The 18,775-nt window shown below is 39.8% G+C and overlaps 1 protein-coding gene and 1 non-coding gene across 2 annotated transcripts; one reads left to right on the top strand and one right to left on the bottom strand.

Moving 5' to 3' along the window:
- Window positions 1–266: 266 nt before the first annotated feature.
- SKP1 (S-phase kinase associated protein 1) lies at window positions 267–17,046 on the top strand. The gene is made up of 6 exons (XM_045550797.1): window positions 267–400; window positions 3,241–3,337; window positions 8,725–8,798; window positions 13,881–14,024; window positions 15,502–15,642; window positions 16,308–17,046. Exons 2-6 carry the CDS (start codon window positions 3,241–3,243, stop codon window positions 16,341–16,343), a joined length of 492 nt encoding a protein of 163 aa, XP_045406753.1. The 5' UTR covers window positions 267–400; the 3' UTR covers window positions 16,344–17,046.
- LOC123638997 lies at window positions 5,940–6,046 on the bottom strand. Its single transcript, XR_006735566.1, has one exon. It is a non-coding gene; the product is annotated as a U6 spliceosomal RNA (small nuclear RNA).
- Window positions 17,047–18,775: the final 1,729 nt, after the last annotated feature.

Genomic DNA, 18,775 nt, shown 5'->3' with positions numbered 1-18,775 from the left:
AGAACTGGGGTCCTTCACTCAGCTTAGGACAGCCCCTGCCTGAAAAACCTTTCCAGGTCGCGGAGGCACCTCAGCCGTGCCCGGCGCCCGCTTCGAGGAGAAAGAGCGGCGCTTTCAAGGGTCGGGGGCGGGCGAAAGCCCCTCCCCGGCCGGCCGCGCCCCGCCGGCGCCCTGGGCCCGCCCCGCCGGCCGCGGCCGCCGTCAGGCGATCTCGGCGGCCAGCCCAGCCAGCTGTGTGACGCCGCGGGCCGCGGGGTCCTCGGCGCCCGCGCCCGCTCCTATAAAGGCCGACGCCGCGCCGCGCCGCCGTAGTGGCCTTGTCCTCCGCCTTTTTCTTATTGTGCAGACGCCGCCCGGCTCTTGTCAGCCTCCGGCCGTCAGTCCTCTCAGCCCGAGCACCGTGAGTAGCCGCCCACCGAGCTGGAAGGGGCTGCGGCGCCCGGACTGTGGGCTGGGTGGCGGCGCCGCTACGGTTTGGGCCCGCGGAGGCGGCGGCAGCCGGGCCTGGTCTTCCCTCGGGCCCGGTGGAACCCGTTGCCGACCTCGTTCTCCGGGACGCACCGTAGGGCCCGGGTCACCCGCTCCGCCCCCGCCCCGTGAGGCCCCTTCCGGCCGCGCGTCCCGACGGCGCGCCGTGAGTGGGAGCCGAAGCCCGGCTCGGGCCCTGCCTGCACGGGGCGAGCGTCGGCGGCGCGGAGCTCGGCTGCCAGGCCCAGGCCGCGGCCCGGGGCCTCCCTTGGCGTGAAGCCTGCCGCCGCAGGGACCGGGGCGGGGTGGCGGTGCCGCTCTGAATGGGGGTCCCTGGGCTGTCGTGAGCCTGGGCCTGTGTCCGTTTCGGCGTTTGTGGGCGTCGGGGGGCAGAGTGGCCGTGGTGGTCGGTGACCGCTGGATTCCCGGCCCCCATCCTTTCTCCCCGTGTCTGGCGTCGCTGCCTTCCAGTCCCGGCCAAGTCTGCTGGTGCCGAGTCTCTGCAGATGTCGCCTGCCCCTTGTACACACGTCTCTGCATTACTTTGCCACAGCTTGGAGTCGCTGAAGCAACTGTTGTGATGGCAGATACTACCGTCATCGTGGCAGGACTTTTAGGAGCCCTGTCTGTGTAAAACTTCAGGTGTCTGGCTTTTAAAGGGACAGGACATACACCTACTTAGGTTCATGTTTTAGCGGAAAGTTAAGGTTTGCGTTTTGGGGGCATGAATATTTCATCGGAGCGTCGCAGTAGAATGTTATCTGTGTCATAGAACAATGCAGTCTCCTCCACTGTGCGGCCTAGAAAGAGGTGTCAGAATTTTGGGTCGCTTAAAATGCAGGGTTTTATTTCTTTACGATGCCATGGAACCCATTTCATGCCAGCCATGCAGGGTTATTTAATTTACAAGTACAGGAGCCTAAAGAATGTCAACTTGAAATTTCATCTATTATTACTTAAACATTTTACACTTAATTCTAGAATCACTAAGGGTTCTTTAAGTCTAGGATTACAAAGTGCATCGAATTGCAGATTAACCCATTGCCTTCCTGCCATGTAATGAGATCTCAGCTCCCATGAGGGTAACCTAATAAACGAATTTGAGTATGACTAAGCACATCTTGCTATTTATCATCAGTTATTTGAAAGAAATAGGAAGTGGTCGTCTGGCTTTGATTTTATCAAGTGCATAGTTAGACTTGTGATTCTGTCCTGTTCATTCCAGTGCCATGTAATATAAAAAGAACATTGAATGTTGTGTAATTAAAAATTGGGCTCACTGTCAAATATTTTCTTTAGGGGATACCCTTTGTTGTTGCCTTGTCACAGGGAGGGTCCTCTCCTCTGGGCCTTTCTCCATTGAGCAGGACAACTGCATTATTGGCAAGCACTGAGCAACATGGAGAAGCAGACATGTTTGTGAACTGAACAGTGAAATCTGATTCTCTCCAACTATGGATGAGTGAGAGCAGGCTGTTTCAGCGTATGGTTTTAAAACATGCTTTACTTTTTTGCTCACTTCTCCTACCAGCTTGTCTGCTTAAGGGGATGGGGACAATTGTCTCAGAAAAACTGACTGGGTATTTTAACTTATGGAGTGGATCTTAAGATACTCTTTGACCCTAAAACAGGTGCAATGTATGTTTGAAATGCCAAATTCTACACTTTTTTGGAAATTGAAAGAATTTTTAATACAACACACCTAGAAAGCTTTAGAGATGCTTTACGTTAATAAGTAGTACATCACAGGATTATAAATACCTCAGAGGCATGGGCCATTTAAAAGCTATATATGAACTTTATGAGATTTTGAATTAATCTTGATAGGTATTGTTGCCCCCCCACCCCCTTTACGGTCTTTTTCTTGTATGTTTTCTTTTTTAAGGAATCTGAAGATGGAGATTACTGGCTTACACTTTTTTTTTTTTTTTTATTTTTTAACCCATCCCCCTGGCTTACACTTTTAAAGGTTTTTTTTTTCCTTGCCAGAACTCAAGTCCTTTGAAGTTATTTATTTGCTTAATTAACTTTTACGTAAGGGGTGTCTTTTTCCTAATGACTCATAATTAATGTGAGTTAATATATTTTTGGAGCAAATAGTAGGTTATTATGGAGATTTTGCTAGAAGATCTCCAAGTTGTACACCTGGACAGTTATGAAAGGTAAAAAGGACTTTGAAATTTAAGCTCCTGAGTAGGTTTAGGGAATTTTATTGACATTACCTGTCTTTAAGTCATTTTATTTTCTTGATACATGGTGTTGCATTGGTTCAGACATGAATGAGCGTATCCTGATCTACTCTGGATCTGAACTAATTTTTCGCTGGTAGGGTCCCACTGTGGGGAAATTACTATCTTGTTTGGTAGCTTTATTTATGTTGAGTTTTCAGGTAGTTAATTATGGCAATTAACTATTCAGATGGAGTAGTCTGTATTTACTGGAAGCCAAAAGGCAGACAAAAAGCAAAAAGTTTGTTTGATTTTAGACATATTTTGCATCAAAAGTATGGACTGTAATTCTTAAATTTATACCAATAGTGACTTCAGTGGGGCAGGCCTTAAAAGCTTCTATTCCTTGTAGTTACACTTTGAAAAAAATTTTGTAGAAATGCATGTAGGCTAACCTGTGAATAACTGTTTACGACAGTGTTTCATAAGGTTATGTACTATAGGTCCTTGGGATTTTGTGGTTAATAAGTTAAAGGCTTCTGACAGACTGTAGGTGATGAAATGTCAAATAGAACTAATATCTCTTAAATTTTGCATTCAATAGATGCCTTCAATTAAGTTGCAGAGTTCTGATGGAGAGATATTTGAAGTTGATGTGGAAATTGCCAAACAGTCTGTGACTATCAAGACCATGTTGGAAGGTAAGTTTATTAGAAAACCTGAGTGGGAAGAAATGTGTAATTTGAGATAATTTGTGAATATCAAATTTATATGAGCAACAATCTGTTATAAGGTATTCCAGAGTATGAAGGGATAAAATTTCCTTTGTTTATCTTTAAAGTATAATCTGTATTGTTCTGAGACAGGCCATTTTTTTCTTTGTTGTCTGAATTAGTGAGATTTTTTTTCCTTATTAAATGGATAAGACCATAAATTAGTAAATACTGATTTCTAAGCCTCAGACAGTGGTCCATTTCTGTTTCAAGTGTATTTGAATTTGCAAGTTATCATGACAAAAACTAAAGCCTTTGGAGGAGATACTTCCTATAGGTAGCTAAATAGAGCACTTTGAGTGCAGGGCGTGAACTCTGTAGCTGGCTGTGTAGGTTTTGTTTTTTTAAACAAGGTTTCTCTTTCGTCTACCTTGTCATTCCTCTGAAACTGCTGCAAAGTGTATGTGCAGCACAACAAAATGGGACAAAAAAACAGGCTTTGAAACTTTGAAACTTCTACAAGTTAATGTGGATCTCTTAGTATTACCAGTAGGTTGGTACAAATCAGTGTCTATAATTGATGGGGGGAAAAAACTTTCTAAGAATGTTCTTTGGTACTTAAATGTCAGAAGTTTGTGTGTTTTTTGTTTTTGAGACAGAGTCTTACTCTGTCGCCCTGGGTAGAGTGCAGTGGCATCATCGTAGCTCACTGTAACCTCAAACTCCTGGGCTCAAGGGATCCTCCTGCTTCAGCTTCCCGAGTAGCTGGGACTATAGGCCCATGCCACAATACCTGGCTAATTTTTCTATTTTAGTAGAGATGGAGTCTCGCTTAGGCTGGTCTCAAACTCCTGACCTCAAGCAATCTTCCCTCCTCGGCCTCCCAGAGTGTTAGGATTACAGGCGTGAGCCACCGCACCTGGCCAAATGTCAGAAGTTTTTATGTAGGGAAGATCTGCAGCTTACAGATACTTAAGAGGGAAGGGTTATGTGCTAAGCACTAGCTATATGCTGGTGAAAAGAAGGTGAGTTAGACATGGTCTTTGCCCTTGAAGAATTTGTAAACTAGGAGGGGAGCCAGAGACAAAACAAGGCAAACTGTCACATGGTGTATTTAGCGCATTAATAATACAGTTGTTTGCCAAATGGTGCTTTTGGAACATCTAGGCTGGTGTTCAGGCTTTTGGAGAGACTGCAGTATGTAGTACTAGGGAGGTAATATTTTAAATCTAAGTAAAATTAGGACATTTCGGGAGATCATTACAAGGTAAAGTAGATAGGGTGTATGAGGGAAAAGTAAAATTTAGGTTTCTAGTTCGGGTGGGATGGAATTGTGATGCTGTAGTTGGTAGAGCTGAAAGTCTGGTTTGAGAAGAAAATGACTTTGAATTTGAACTATGTCTGAGATTCCTTCAAAAGATCTGTGTAGCAATCTGCTAGGGAATTGAGCATGTGGATCTTGGCCCCTGAATCGTAGACTGCTAGAGATAAAAAAAAAAAAAAAAACCTTACTTTATGTTGAGTTAAGGGAATGTAACTCTGGAAGAAGATGGTGTTGGGGTGGGGCCGGGGTGTTAAGAGTGTAGAAATTAGAGGTGGAGAATCAGTGGAAGCCAAGGGAAAAGGGGTCATTTCTTGGTGACTAGAGCGATTGCCAGATTCATATACTGTAGACTGGTCACTTAAGATTTCATCATTAATAAGTTAAAGGACTTTTAGCAGCAGATACTTAGGTGTGGTAGAGGCAGAAGCTGAATTGCAGAGGGTGTGTCTTCTGTTTTCTAAGTGGATGACTTCTGTTTTCTCAAAGCCGAATATACAATTCTTGGTAATTGATGCCAATCACGTGGCACTTACAGTCCTGTATCCTGGTAGCTTACATACGTAGATCACTTCTATTAAGTTGTAAACCCCTTGGTACATCCCACAGTCACTGTTCAGCAAGTACCTGTTGAATGAAGAAGTATGCTATGGTCACTAATAAAGAGTGTGAAAGCAATCCAAGTGTCCCTAAAAGGCAGGTGAGTAAGGCTTTGTTTAGAAGATGTAGAAACTGATACCAAAATTGCTGCCTACGTACCTGCTTTGGCAATGAAAGTGTTCTTTATTTTATCTTGGTGTCTGACACACTAATTTGTCCAGTGTTGCCTCAAAGAAGCATTTGCCAATTTTAAGAACACAGGGCTCCTTGAAGGTGTTCCACACCAACTTTGATCACTGAAGCAAGTAGATTGATAGCAACAGTTAAGTGATTCTTTCCCTCCATAGCTTTTGGGGATTGGAGGTGAGTGGTTTTAAGTCCCAGTGGCTTATATAAGATTGTAGCCTCTTGAGGACTGGAGTCTTTTTAATTTGGCAACTTACTGCTTTTCTTGTTTTCCATCTCTGGATATGGGTTTTATGTGACTTAGAAAACAACAACGAAACCTTTTAATCACAGGACAATCAGAAGTGAGAATCTTGGCGTGTGTACATGTGGATTAGCTGATTAATTCAGGTCCAGGTTGTGGTATCAGGATACAGGTGTCCTTTAGAAGTCCTTGAAACCTAATAGCTTAAAGGAATGACTGTTGCTACTTGGGCATTTAGTTTGTTTATTTTAATTTTTTTTCCTTTTCATGTCATCCTTGCGCTGTGGCCATGCTATTCTTCCCTGTATTGTTCCAATTTTAGTATATGTGCTGCCAAAGCAAGCACAGGCGTTTAGTTGAAAAGCAAAAAAAACATTCCACATCCTTAGTTTAAATACTAACGAAGTCATCCTTTACAACCATAACGGCCTTATTTTTAATGTGACTTAAGCCTTCTTCCAAATAACATTTGGGTCTAAACAAGCTGGTCTTCTGTGTTATGTTTCCTCTAATATCTTAATTTCCCAAACACAAATATTTAGCATTGTATAACTGTTTTCTCTTGCCTGATTAAAAATATTTCATACTTTTTTTTTTTTTTTTGAGACAGAGTCTCACTTTGTTGCCCCGGCTAGAGTGAGTGCCGTGGCATCAGCCTAGCTCACAGCAACCTCAGACTCCTGGGCTTAAGCGATCCTACTGTCTCAGCCTCCCGAGTAGCTGGGACTACAGGCATGAGCCACCATGCCCGGCTAATTTTTTTTTTTTTTGTATATATATTTTTAGTTGGCCAGATAATTTCTTTCTATTTTTAGTAGAGACGGGGTCTCACTCTTGCTCAGGCTGGTCTCGAACTCCTGACCTCGAGCGATCCACCCGCCTCGGCCTCCCAGAGCTAAGATTACAGGCGTGAGCCACCGCGCCCGGCCAATATTTCATACTTGTTCGGAAAAAACATAAGTGACTTGATCTAAATAGAACATCACATGAGACATTGTTATTTTATAGTTTTACTCTAACTTGAAATGCCATGAGGGACAGGCATTGGTGACAAGGAGGAGAGGGAAGATGAGTGAATCTATCCATTGAGGATAACATGAACTGGATTCCTTCTGAATCTACTCTTGCCTTTCCCACTCCACTGGGACTGCTTGTTCAACTTAGTGAACTCCATGTCCTCACGTGCATTGCCTGCTTTCAGTTCTCATCTAGACGTATTTGACAGCAGTGATGCTTGGTTATTCCTCTCTTCACTTGGCTTCCGAGAGACTTCACTTACTACTTACCTCACTCACAGCCTCTGTCATCCCGTCTTTAAAGCCTGCAGTTCCCCAGAGCTTCATCCTTGGACCTCTTCACTATATGTATACTCAACTTGTCGGTTGGTCATAGTCTCATAGCATTATATACCATCTATATGCCAATTCCCAAACTTACTTACAGGTCTGATCTGTTGATTTCTAGACTTACATATACAACTACCCTTAGCTCTCAAATAGTTTAAATTTATAAACTAGAGCTCTTGATCCTCTCTTGCTAAAAATAAGTTCCTTTGATAGCCTTCCCCTTATCAGTTGATGGCAACTCTATCCTTCTCATGCCATAAACCTGAGTCTTTCCTGGCTGCTCTTGCATTCTGCTTCCTTTCTGTGGGCAAATTCTTTTGGCTCTACCTTCAAAATACATGCAGAAGGCCAGGCGTGGTGGCTCATGCTTGTAATCCCCGCGCTTTTGGAAGCTAAGGCTGGAGGATTGCTTGGGGCTGGGAGTTCGGGACCAGCCTGAGCAACATAGTGAGAACCCTATTTCTACAAAAAATAAAATTTTAAATTTAAAAATTTTAATGCATATAGAATTAGACCATTTCCTGTCTCCTCCTCAGGACCAAACCTTGTCCAAGCTACTGTCTTGTGCCTGGATTATTGTCAGCCCCATAACTGTGTCCCTCAACCTACGTTTTTCTTTAACTTCCCTATATGTGATACCGTTAACAGTTCCTTATGTATCCTTTTGGGGATATTCTAAATATATATAAGCATATTCCCATTTTTATTCATATAACATCTTTTTATATCATTTATCTTTTTATATCTAGCTTTTAAAAACTTTAATCTTGAGATCATACCAATATATATGGAGCTGCTTGCCTTGTTTTTGTCAGCGGCTGCATGATCTGTTGCGTGTATGTACACATCTTTGGGCTTCAGATTTGAATAGATTGAGATTCTATTACTTGTAATACTTTGCATTGTTTCACTTTTTAAAATACAGTCCTATCTAGAGAATTTGGTATAAAGAGTAAGAATAAGGATCCATCTTTTTTTTCCAGATGGCTGCCTAGTCATTCAGCCTCACTATTAAATCACTTTTCCTCCTAATTAAGAACTTTCTATATATAATATTTCTGTTTGTCCTCTCATATAACTGTATATGGTTTCAGGTGGTTCATGGACCCCATTGTTAGGAACCACCGATTTTAAATGTGCTCTTAAGAGAATTGTTCTATACAGCCTTCCACTGCTAAATTTGACTGGCTTAAAAAAAAGAGAGAGACTTGTTCTTGGTAAAGTGCTTTTTATATTCTTTCAGACAGCATGTCTTGCAAATTACAGTTGTCCCTCAGTATCCATGGGGGATTGGTTTCAGGACTGCCTCCACCCCCCTGGTGAATACCAAAATCCAGAGATGCTCAAGTCCCTTATATAAAATGCAAATAATATTTGCATATATCCTGCATACAACCTTTTGTACTTTAAGTCATTTCTAGATTACTTATATAGTGTAAATGCTATGTAAATAGTTGTTATACTGTATTAGAGAATAATGACGAGAAAAAAGTCTACATGGTTTGTACAGATACAGCCATCTTTTTTTTTTTTTTTTTTCCCATTCCTTGGTTGAACCTACTGATGCAGAACCCATGGATACAGAGGGCCAGCTGTACTTTCTTGAGATATAGCCTCACTGGTGTAAGTGTTATAATGGAGGTAGGAAATAATGGCAGCTTTCTTCTGGTTTTCTTAGATTTGGGAATGGATGATGAAGGAGATGATGACCCAGTTCCTCTACCAAATGTTAATGCAGCAATATTAAAAAAGGTAAGGTCTTTAAAGGGTTTACTTTTTAAGAGTGGGGACACTTAGACTTCTTAATGATCTTAGCTTTTAAGTTTTTATATACTCCTGTTGTTCCTCTGTGTAGATGAGTAGTTCTGAATCTAGCATGTGATGCTTCCAATCCTGATGAAATAGGAAAATGTAAGTAACTTTTTTAAGACCAAAAATTCTTGAAAGTAGATTCAAACCACATTTGAACTTATTCTGGTATAAATGTTATTTGGGTATATAAACACCAGTATTTCGGCTGACATCAGTTAAGTACATTCTGCTTCAAATATAATAGCAATGATTGATACAAATAATTCAACAGTCTATATTTTATTAGAACTTACTGCTTAAAATTACTTTAAAATTTTAATGTTCTTAAACACTTAACTTGAATGATACCTAAATGTTCTTAAACAATACAATAATGCCGGGTGTGTTGGCTCACGCCTGTAATCCCAGCACTTTGGGAGGCCATAGCAGGAGTATTGCTTGAGACCAGGTGTGTGAGACTAGCCTGGGTAACGTAGTGAGACCTTGTCTCTACAAAACATTAGAAAATTAGCCGGATGTGGTGGCACATGCCTCTAGTCTCAGCTACTTGGGCAGCTGAGGCAGGAGGATTGCTTGAGCTCAGGAGGTAAAGGTTGCAGTGAGCTATGATGACACCACTGTACTCTATCTAGCCTGGCTGACAGAGCGAGACCCTGTCTCAAAAAAAAAAAAAAAAAAAAAAAAAAACCAAACAAAAAAATCCCACAACAATATAGTAGTATATAGAAAAAAGTTCTGTCTGCTCCCTTGCCACAGTTGACCATTGTCATTTATTTGGCATCTAAACTTGGTACACTATGCAAGTAATTCTCTGGGATAGATGATCTAGATGTAGACTATCTGGATCACAGGATGGCTTATACACCTACATTTTGATAGATATTGCTAAATAGCTTTCCATAAAGACAACACTTTTCAGAGCTTGGTGGAAATGAATCATGACTACCTTTGTTAGATTTATATTTTTGAAAGAGCTAAAGTTGTTCCCATTTCTGTTCCCATCCACTGTGATCCCCCTCTGTGTATTTTGTAATTTCAGTATTTTGTAATGTGGATATTAACAAATAAGTATTTCCCTCCCCATTCTTAAGGTAGCAAACTATACACCTGTATGTTTTCTTTTTTCTTTGTTTTTTCATATAAGAAAATGGTGCTCTTTCTATGTTAATACATAGCATCTTCTTTTTTTAAACTCTATGTGGTATGATTATGACTCTGTAAGTATTTGTTGTAGTTTTTTTAACCAAGCCCTATGAATATTTGAATTGTCTGAATATTTAAATTACTGAAATACAATAATAGATGCTTAGTAAAAAGGAAAATTTTTGTATTTGTCATCTGAATCAGTGTGCCCCGAAGGGAGCTTGAGAGTAAGAGGTGTTTTTTTTAGTTGATTACCTTACCTTGTGTCTAAGCATAAACCGTTTCCACACTGAGTAGGATTTTAGTGTTTGGGGGCACATGCTCCTTAACACAGTGAGCTATTCAGCTGGATGTTCATTCTAAAGAAACAGCAGCCTTTTTGCACATTGGGGTAAAAACTGGCTAGACTTAGAGGTGAGGATGTTCAGCTCTGGTTGGCTCCTTCCTGTGAGATTTTTAAAAGGTCACCTGACAATATGCAGTTTCATCTTATGCTTTCTCTTGAGATCTTGACTCGTGCATGGAATGCAGCTTCACTGCGTATTTTTCCATACTCTCACCATATTGGCTATTATCAGTCTTTTTAAATCTCCCTAGACTGGGTAAAAAGTGAATCTAAGACCAAACTTTTTATGTGCGTGACTGGCCATTTGTATTTTCTGCATTATTTGTTTTCACTTCCCCATTTTTCTAATGGGTTAAAACAGTGGTGAAATGTATGTACATATTAGAAAACTTATCATTTTAACTTTTTTTTTTTGAGACAGAGTCTCGCTCTGTTGCCCGGGTTGGAGTGAGTGCCGTGGCATCCGCCTAGCTCACAGCAACTTCAAACTCCTGGGCTTAAGCGATCCTACTGCCTCAGCCTCCCAAATAGCTGGGACTACAGGCATGCGCCACCATGCCGGGCTAATTTTTTCTATATATTTTTAGTTGTCCAGATAATTTATTTCTATTTTTAGTAGAGACGGGGTCTCGCTCAGGCTGGTTTCGAACTCCTGACCTCGAGCGATCCACCTGCCTCGGCCTCCCAGAGTGCTAGGATTACAGGCGTGAGCCACCGCGCCCGGCCTCATTTTTAACTTTTGTTGAGTGTACCATTCAGTGACATTAAGTACATTCATAGCAACCATCACCACTAACCATCTTCAGAACTTTTTCATCATCTCCCTAAAACTCTTTGCCCATTAAATGATAAATCCCCATTCTCACACTCTTCCTCCCCAGCAGCCACTGGTAACCACTATTCTACTTTCTCTCTCTGTGAATGTGGCTATTCTGGGTACATCATACATGGAATTGTATAATATTCGCCCTTTGTGTCTGGCTTATTTCACTTTGCATAATGTTTTCAAGGTTCATCCATGTTGTAGTCTAAAGGGCCTTTTAAAAAAATTTGTGGTAAAAAATACACATAAAATTTATCATCTTAATCATTTTTAAGTGTACAGTTCAGTGGTATTATCTAATGGGCTTTCTTATAAGAGTCATTTAGACTAGGCATGGTGGCTCACACCTGTAGTCCTAGCACTTTGGGAGGCCGAGGTGGGAGGATTGCTTGAGGTTGGGAGTTTGAGACCAGCCTGAACAAGAGTAAGGCCCCGTCTCTACTAAAAATAGAAAAATTAGCTGGGTGTGGTGGTGCGTGCCTGTAGTCCCAGCTACTTGGGAGGCTGAAGCAGGAGGATCATTTGAGCCCAGGGGTTTGAGGTTGCTATGAACTAGGCTGATGCCATGGCAACAGACAGAGCAAGACTGTCTCAAAAAAAAAAAAAAAAAAAAAAAAAAAAAACAGTTTGCTTATCTTATGTCAGTTTATGTTATGATTTAGAAGGTTATTTTATCTAGTTAGATGTCACTCTTTCTGACTTCTGAGTATTGTCTTGCAATTAATATTCTATTTTATACTAATGTGAAATGTTTTTAAAAGGACTTTTGCTTGCATTCATTCAAATGCCAGGTACTTTTTAGGTGCTGGGGTTATAGCAGTGATCTACAAAAATCTCGCCCTTGTGGAGTTTACATTCTAAAGAGGTAGGGAAACAGCAGAAGAAATATGTCAAATGGAAAAGCTCTGGAGAATAAAGAAGGGAAGGGAGAATAGAAGGGGATTGGTAGGTGGAGAGTTAGCTATTTTTAAAATAAATATGATCAGGAGATGCCTTACTGAGAAGATGTTCTTTAAACAAAGACATGTGAATATGCGGGGTAAAAGAATTCTGGGATTTAGGAGCAAGTGCAGTGACCCTAAGACAAGAGCATGCCCTGTCTTTTGAGGAGAGGCAGGGAGGAGGTTAGTGTGGGAGCTACAGCAAGTGACCATGCAAGGAGGGAGTAAAAATAAGGTCAGAGTTAATGAACTGGGTGACGCAGGGCCACTTCTGAGAGTAAGGCTTTTTTAAATCCTATTTTGCATCAAATATATATCATATTCTGAATGATAACACATGATCCGCAAACTATGAAAGTATACAGTATAATTTCCCATCCTCGTCTCTCATCTGACTGGAAACTGCCCCCACCACCAAGTAATAATTGGCGTTAGTTTCTTACATATCCTTTTAAGAGTTTTAAAAATGCCTTTATAGTCAAATAAACATTGCTATTTCTTTTCTTATGTAATTGGAATACTTTTTTTTTTTTTTTGAGACAGGGTCTTGCTCTGTCTCCTGGGCTAGAGTACAGTGGCGTCCTCATAGCTCACTGCAGCCTCAAACTCCTGGGCTCATGCAGTCCTCCTGCCTCAGCCTCCCAAGTAGCTAGGAGCACAGGTGTGTGCTACCACACCTGGCTAATTTTTCTATTTCATTTTTTGTAAAGATGAGGTTTTGCTCTTGCTCAGGCTGGTCTCGAACTCCTGGCCTCAAGCAGTCCTCCCGCCTCGGCCTCCCAAAGTGCTAGGATTACAGGCGTGAGCCATTGCACCTGGCCATGCATCCTGGCAGTATAATTTCTTGGCTGTTCTATTTTATTTCAGCATTGTTTATTCCCCCAGCATTTTACTATGAAAATTTAAACATACAGAAAAATTAAAAGAATTATATACACTTATGTACCCACCACCTAGACTCTACAACTTAACACTTTCAGTATTGATTTTGGTCTTTATGCTGATACATATAGTCTAGTTAATCAACTTCCTGAAACTTTATGATGTATTCCTTTTCCTGCTAAGGGAACTTTGGGGTTTTTCCTGCTTTGTTGCTATGCCAAATGGTCTTACGCATGTGTCTGGGGTATTTGAAATTTATTGGTTATAGTGTATATACATATTTGGCTTTACTAAGTAGTGCTAGATTAGTTTTCATAGTGTTTATATACCAATTTACACTCTCCAGTAGAAGAGTTTGTGTTTCCTTCCCACTATTGCCAACATTTAATATTAGCATTCTTTTTTCTTTTTTGCAATCTAGAGTAGGATCTCTGACTACAGTGTTAGTTTTGCATCTAGTGAAGTTGAGCATTTCCTCATGTTTGACTGTTCAGATTTCTTTTGTTAATTGTACATGTCATTAACCCATTTCTCTGTAGTGATTTTTAAGATTTTATATCCTATAGACTAATCCATTGTTGTATAGGTTGTAGGTATCTTCTAGTCATTGTCTTGCTTAAGTTTGTTTTTTGCGCAGAAGCTTTTTATGTGATCAGATACAGTTCTCTGTGTTCATGGTTTGCTTTTATCTAATAAAATCTTATACCCTCTGGAGTTGTAAAGATTCTTTAAGCTTCACTTTTGCTTTTCAAGTTTGGCTATTAACTTACTTGCTCAAGTCAGCATCTAGCTAGTTCTTATCCCAGTGTAGGAATAATGTTGCCCCAGTAGTGGAGTGAGTACCTTGTGACAAAATGCCACAGAAGAATGAACTTTTATTGTTGTAGGTCATTCAGTGGTGCACCCACCACAAGGATGACCCTCCTCCTCCTGAGGATGATGAGAACAAAGAAAAGCGAACAGATGATATCCCTGTTTGGGACCAAGAATTCCTGAAAGTTGACCAAGGAACACTTTTTGAACTTATTCTGGTATGTTTTTATTGTATAAGTGGTTTTATTCCAGAGCCCTTTGCACTTCTTGTAGAGTTAAATTTGCCAAATTCATTGATACTGAATTTTTAATACTCTGAACTCATATGTAATGCTATATGTAAATGCACGTGTCAGTAATCATAGTAAATGTAAACAGTCTAAACACCATAGTTAAAAGGCAAAGATTGTCAGATCAGTTAAAAAAGACTCACCTATGTTGTCTGTCAGAAACCCACTTTGTATATAAAGACACAACTAAGTTTAAAGGATGGAAGAAGATACACTATGCTAACGCTAATGAAAAGAAAGCTGAAGTGACTATGTTAAAGTAGATTTTGGAGCAAAGAATATTACCTGTGTTAAAGAGGGTCTTTTTATAATGATAAAGGGATCAGTTCATTAAGACATAACTATCATAAACACTCATCTGCCTCGAAGCAGAACTTCCAAAAAGTGAAACAAAAACCAATAGAACTCAAAGGGGAAATCCACAGATCCACAGTCATAGTTAGATTTCAACACCTGACCCTCAAGAACTAATAGAACATGTAGATAGAAAATTAGTAAGAATACAGAAGACTTGAATAACACTGTCAACCAGCTTATCTTAATGGACATTATGGAACATTACATCTAATGACAGTGGAATACACATTCTTTTCAAGTCTCTATTATCAAGATAGACCATATCTTAGGCTATAAAACAAATCTCAAATTTAAAAGGATTCAAATCAAAGTGTGTTCTCTGACCACAATGGAATTAAGTTAGAAATCGCTAACAGAAATGTACCTGAAAAAAATCTGAAAATATTTGAAAACTAACACATTTCCAAATAACCTGTGGATCAACGAAGAAATCAAAAAGAATTAGAAAAGTATTTTGAACTGAATATAAATAAAACATATGAAAAGTCTGTGGGATACAGCTAAAGCAATACTTAAAGGGAAATTGATAGCACTAAACACCTATATTAGGAAAGAAGAAAAGTTTCAAACCAATAAACTTCCACCTTAAGAAACTAGTGAAAGATGAAATTAAACTCAAAGTAAGCAGAAGAATGAGAATGTTAAAGAGCAGAAATCAATAAAATAGAAAATAACAGAGAAATTTAATGGAACCAAAAGCTGGGTTTTTTGAGATTAATAAAATGTAATGCTGTAACTGCTTATGTTTAAACTCTTTAAGCGTGGATATTTTTGCCAAGACCTGACATGCAGTGCTTACACACACACACACACACACACACACACACACACACACACACTGCCCAGTAGACCTGACATGCAGTGCTTACACACACACACACACACACACACACACACACACACACACACACACACACACACACACACACACACACACACACACTGCCCAGTAGAGGATGTGTTGGATATTAGATATTAAGTTTAATTGGGTATGGATTTAATTTAAAACATCAAGTATACTTTAATGAAAACAACTATCACTTTGCAGGCTGCAAACTACTTAGACATCAAAGGTTTGCTTGATGTTACGTGCAAGACTGTTGCTAATATGATCAAGGGGAAAACTCCTGAGGAGATTCGTAAAACCTTCAATATCAAAAATGACTTTACTGAAGAGGAGGAAGCCCAGGTAGGTAACACACAATTTTGTCCTTGATCGCATGCTTCTTAAGAGACTAAAACCTATAACATGCCAGTAAAAGAGGTGCCTGTATCAAGTAGTCTTGATACTTGCGCATAGTAAGTACCTTCTGTGTCTCAAACATACTCTTACTGGCCTGTCTCTAAGTCTAAACACTTAGATGATTCTCCTCTTTTATAAGCATAAGAACAATTAGTTTTCAACCAAAGGAACTCTTTCATATTAATTTATTAGTAGTTACTAGTTTTGGCACCTGGGACATTTTTTATAGATCATAGATACTTGACTTCAGAAAAGCAGGCTCTATGGAGAAGTGTAGGATACTTCAGAGGAACTTAGTGAATGGGGAGGAAATGAATGAATAGATCAGAATGATTTTGTTGACATGGCTACAAACTGAAATCATGTGACGAACTAATTGAATTTTCCCTGTCAACTTTGGCAAATTGCCATTGCCTTTACTTCTTTGGTCATTTCAGCAGGGCAAAATAAAAACCTAGGGAGGCAAAGGAAGGAAATCAGGAAGTTTATTCTTGGTGTTTTTCCAGTTTTCCTTCTGACTCACCTCACTGGCTATTGATGAATCAATAGTTAGTATTTACAAGTCTTGAGAAAGACTCAGGGTACTTCCTTATAGCTGTCTCTTCTTCTAGGTACGCAAAGAGAACCAGTGGTGTGAAGAGAAATGAAATGTGCCTGACACTGTAACACTGTAAGGATTGTTTCAAATACTAGTTGCACTGCTCTGTTTATAATTGTTAATATGAGACAAACAGTAGACAAATGCAGCAGCAAATCCGTTGTATTAGCAGAATATTGTCCTCATCGCATGTGTAGTTTTTGAGTACAGACTCCAAACCTATGGTTGACTTTCTTCTAGTATGATCGAAAGTTTCTTTTTTCTTTGCTCTGAATAAAACTGAACTGTGGGTTCTCTATATAGAAAGTGGCATTTTGGGCTTTCCCTCTTTTTTGTAAAGTGATTTCTGCCTAGTTTATTGTCCAGTTAACTTTAGTGACCTTTTAAAAGTTGGCATTGTACATAAAACAACTTGCAAAAATTTTCTGAAATAGAATTAAGAAAATACTATCTTTAATACATGAGTTGGAAACTGGAGAAAGGCCACCTGAAGTAAAGGTTCTGAGTAGGGTTATTAGGGTGCCTTCCAGCCTCCTAGAGTCAAGGAGTACCACTGGTATTGATTAACTTGTATGTAGCAGGGCTCCCTTAATTGGATCTGAGGACTTGCTTTTTTTTATTTTTAATTCTCCTAGCTTTGAATATATTGCCTAAACTAGAGTCATAGTTACCTACCCAGTTTGTGGTTTTCTTTTGGAGAGATGTAACTGGACAGTTTGTTAGCTTTTCAATTAAAAAAGACACTTAACCCATGTGATATGTCATCTTTTTATCATTGTTCCTATGTGGGGAAAACTCACACTACTGCATGTAAAAAATAACATTAAAATATATGCCAAAATCCAGAAAATATCCATCATGAATGCAAGATACTTTCAATAAACAGTAAGTTATATAGTAAGTAGTTAACAGTTTGCTTTTGTGGACTTAAATGTATCTCTTCACTTAATAAATGGGTTAAATTTGCATACATTTGTTTAGCTTGAAAAGTGTTTTAGGCAGTTCATGTCCTGGTTCACTGGAGGCTGCTGACGTAACCATAGGGTACTGATAGACTTCTGTCTCTTCTCATTGTTGTTGATGTGGTTCGCCGGAGCCAGTCCTTCGGTTCTTAACACAAAACTGCACTGCCGTTGTTTCCAGCTTCCCCCCATAGGAGAATGGAGTTGTTTTCCAGTGGCTTAAGATGATGGCTCATACATTTTTTCCCCCTCCTTGTGCTCCTTTTTCTCCTTCCTTTCTCAGTTAACATCGTCTGCATCCACATGTAATCTTATTGTATTCTCTTCACATACACCGTGAGCTGTGCAGGCTCAGATTAGCACTTGACAGTAGTTCGCCTTTACGTCACCTCTCCTTTGTCCCAAATTCACCTTATTTAATAAAGTCTCACATGTCATTTCACATAATTGCCATTTGTTGTATGTACCAGAGGTACTAAACTACAACATTTGTGTGAGTCTAATCAGGCCTGTAGCATGTGTTTGCAGTCTTGAAGCTAAAACTGATTTTTTACGTTTTAAAGGGTTGGTTTTTGTTTTTGTTTTTTTAATAAGATGGATTCTTACTGGTTGCCCAGGCTGGATCTTGAACTCCTGGGCTTACTTGATCTTCCTGCCTCAGCTTCCCAAGTAGCTGAGATTACAGGCATGTGCCACTGCCCGGCTACATTAAAGCGTTGTTTAAAAAAATATATACAGCAGAGACTGTATTTGATCAAAAAGCCTAAAATATTTACTCTCTGGCATTTTATAGAAAAAGTTTGCCAACCCCTGTGACCACTTCTGGCTCTCTGATTCCGTTTACTCTCAGGATATAAGCTTGTTTTCCATTTGTCCTGGTTTTAGTTGGGGAAGATAGCAGAGTCCAGTCTAGCTGAATGTCTCATGTACCAATTCCTGCTATAATTAATGATCAACGTCTGCAAAAAACTTGTCCATTTCAAGTATCCCTAGCAATATGGTAAATACAAATTTTCACTGTAGGTCCAGGATCACTAGCATATGCCAAGTTTAATTTATAAAGGAAGTGTCAGCTTCTAGGAAATAGAAGCCCATTATTATCTCTTGATCTGTATAACACTCAAGAGTTGTTAGAATTACAGGAGTAAATAACATCACTACCCATATTTAAAGGATACTGTGATCTTTCAGAAAGATTGAATGGACAATGTGGTTTAAATTTTTGTTCTCTTCCTGACTTTGTATAGGCTGTAGTCTTTAAACAACAAAACAAAGAATCCTGGTAACCTTAAACTCTAGTGGAGATATGAGAGCTCATGCATGAGAAAATAGTCCATTTGTGACCATTGCGTACTGAAATAAATCATAGGCGTGATGTTAAGTCCTTTTCAAGCTGGCTGCAGCGTTCTTTTCCCACCCTTCTTTCCCTGTTCCCTTTTATATGCCTACTATTTCTTCAGGAATCTCAAGAGTTTTCCAGGCTCTCACCTGTAGTGAGTGGTCGTCTGTCATTATCCAT

Source organism: Lemur catta, chromosome 5, assembly GCF_020740605.2.
Source record: "Lemur catta isolate mLemCat1 chromosome 5, mLemCat1.pri, whole genome shotgun sequence".
Lineage (NCBI taxonomy): Eukaryota > Metazoa > Chordata > Mammalia > Primates > Lemuridae > Lemur > Lemur catta.
Note: the sequence above shows the minus strand (reverse complement) of the source record. Positions and strands in the feature narration are given on the sequence as shown.

Coding starts and splice junctions, on each gene's coding strand:
- SKP1 (XM_045550797.1), top strand. CDS start 3,241: ATGCCTTCAATTAAGTTGCAGAGTTCTGATGGAGAGATATTTGAAGTT. Junction 3,338..8,724: donor TATCAAGACCATGTTGGAAG/GTAAGTTTATTA, acceptor TGGTTTTCTTAG/ATTTGGGAATGGATGATGAA. Junction 8,799..13,880: donor ATGCAGCAATATTAAAAAAG/GTAAGGTCTTTA, acceptor TTATTGTTGTAG/GTCATTCAGTGGTGCACCCA.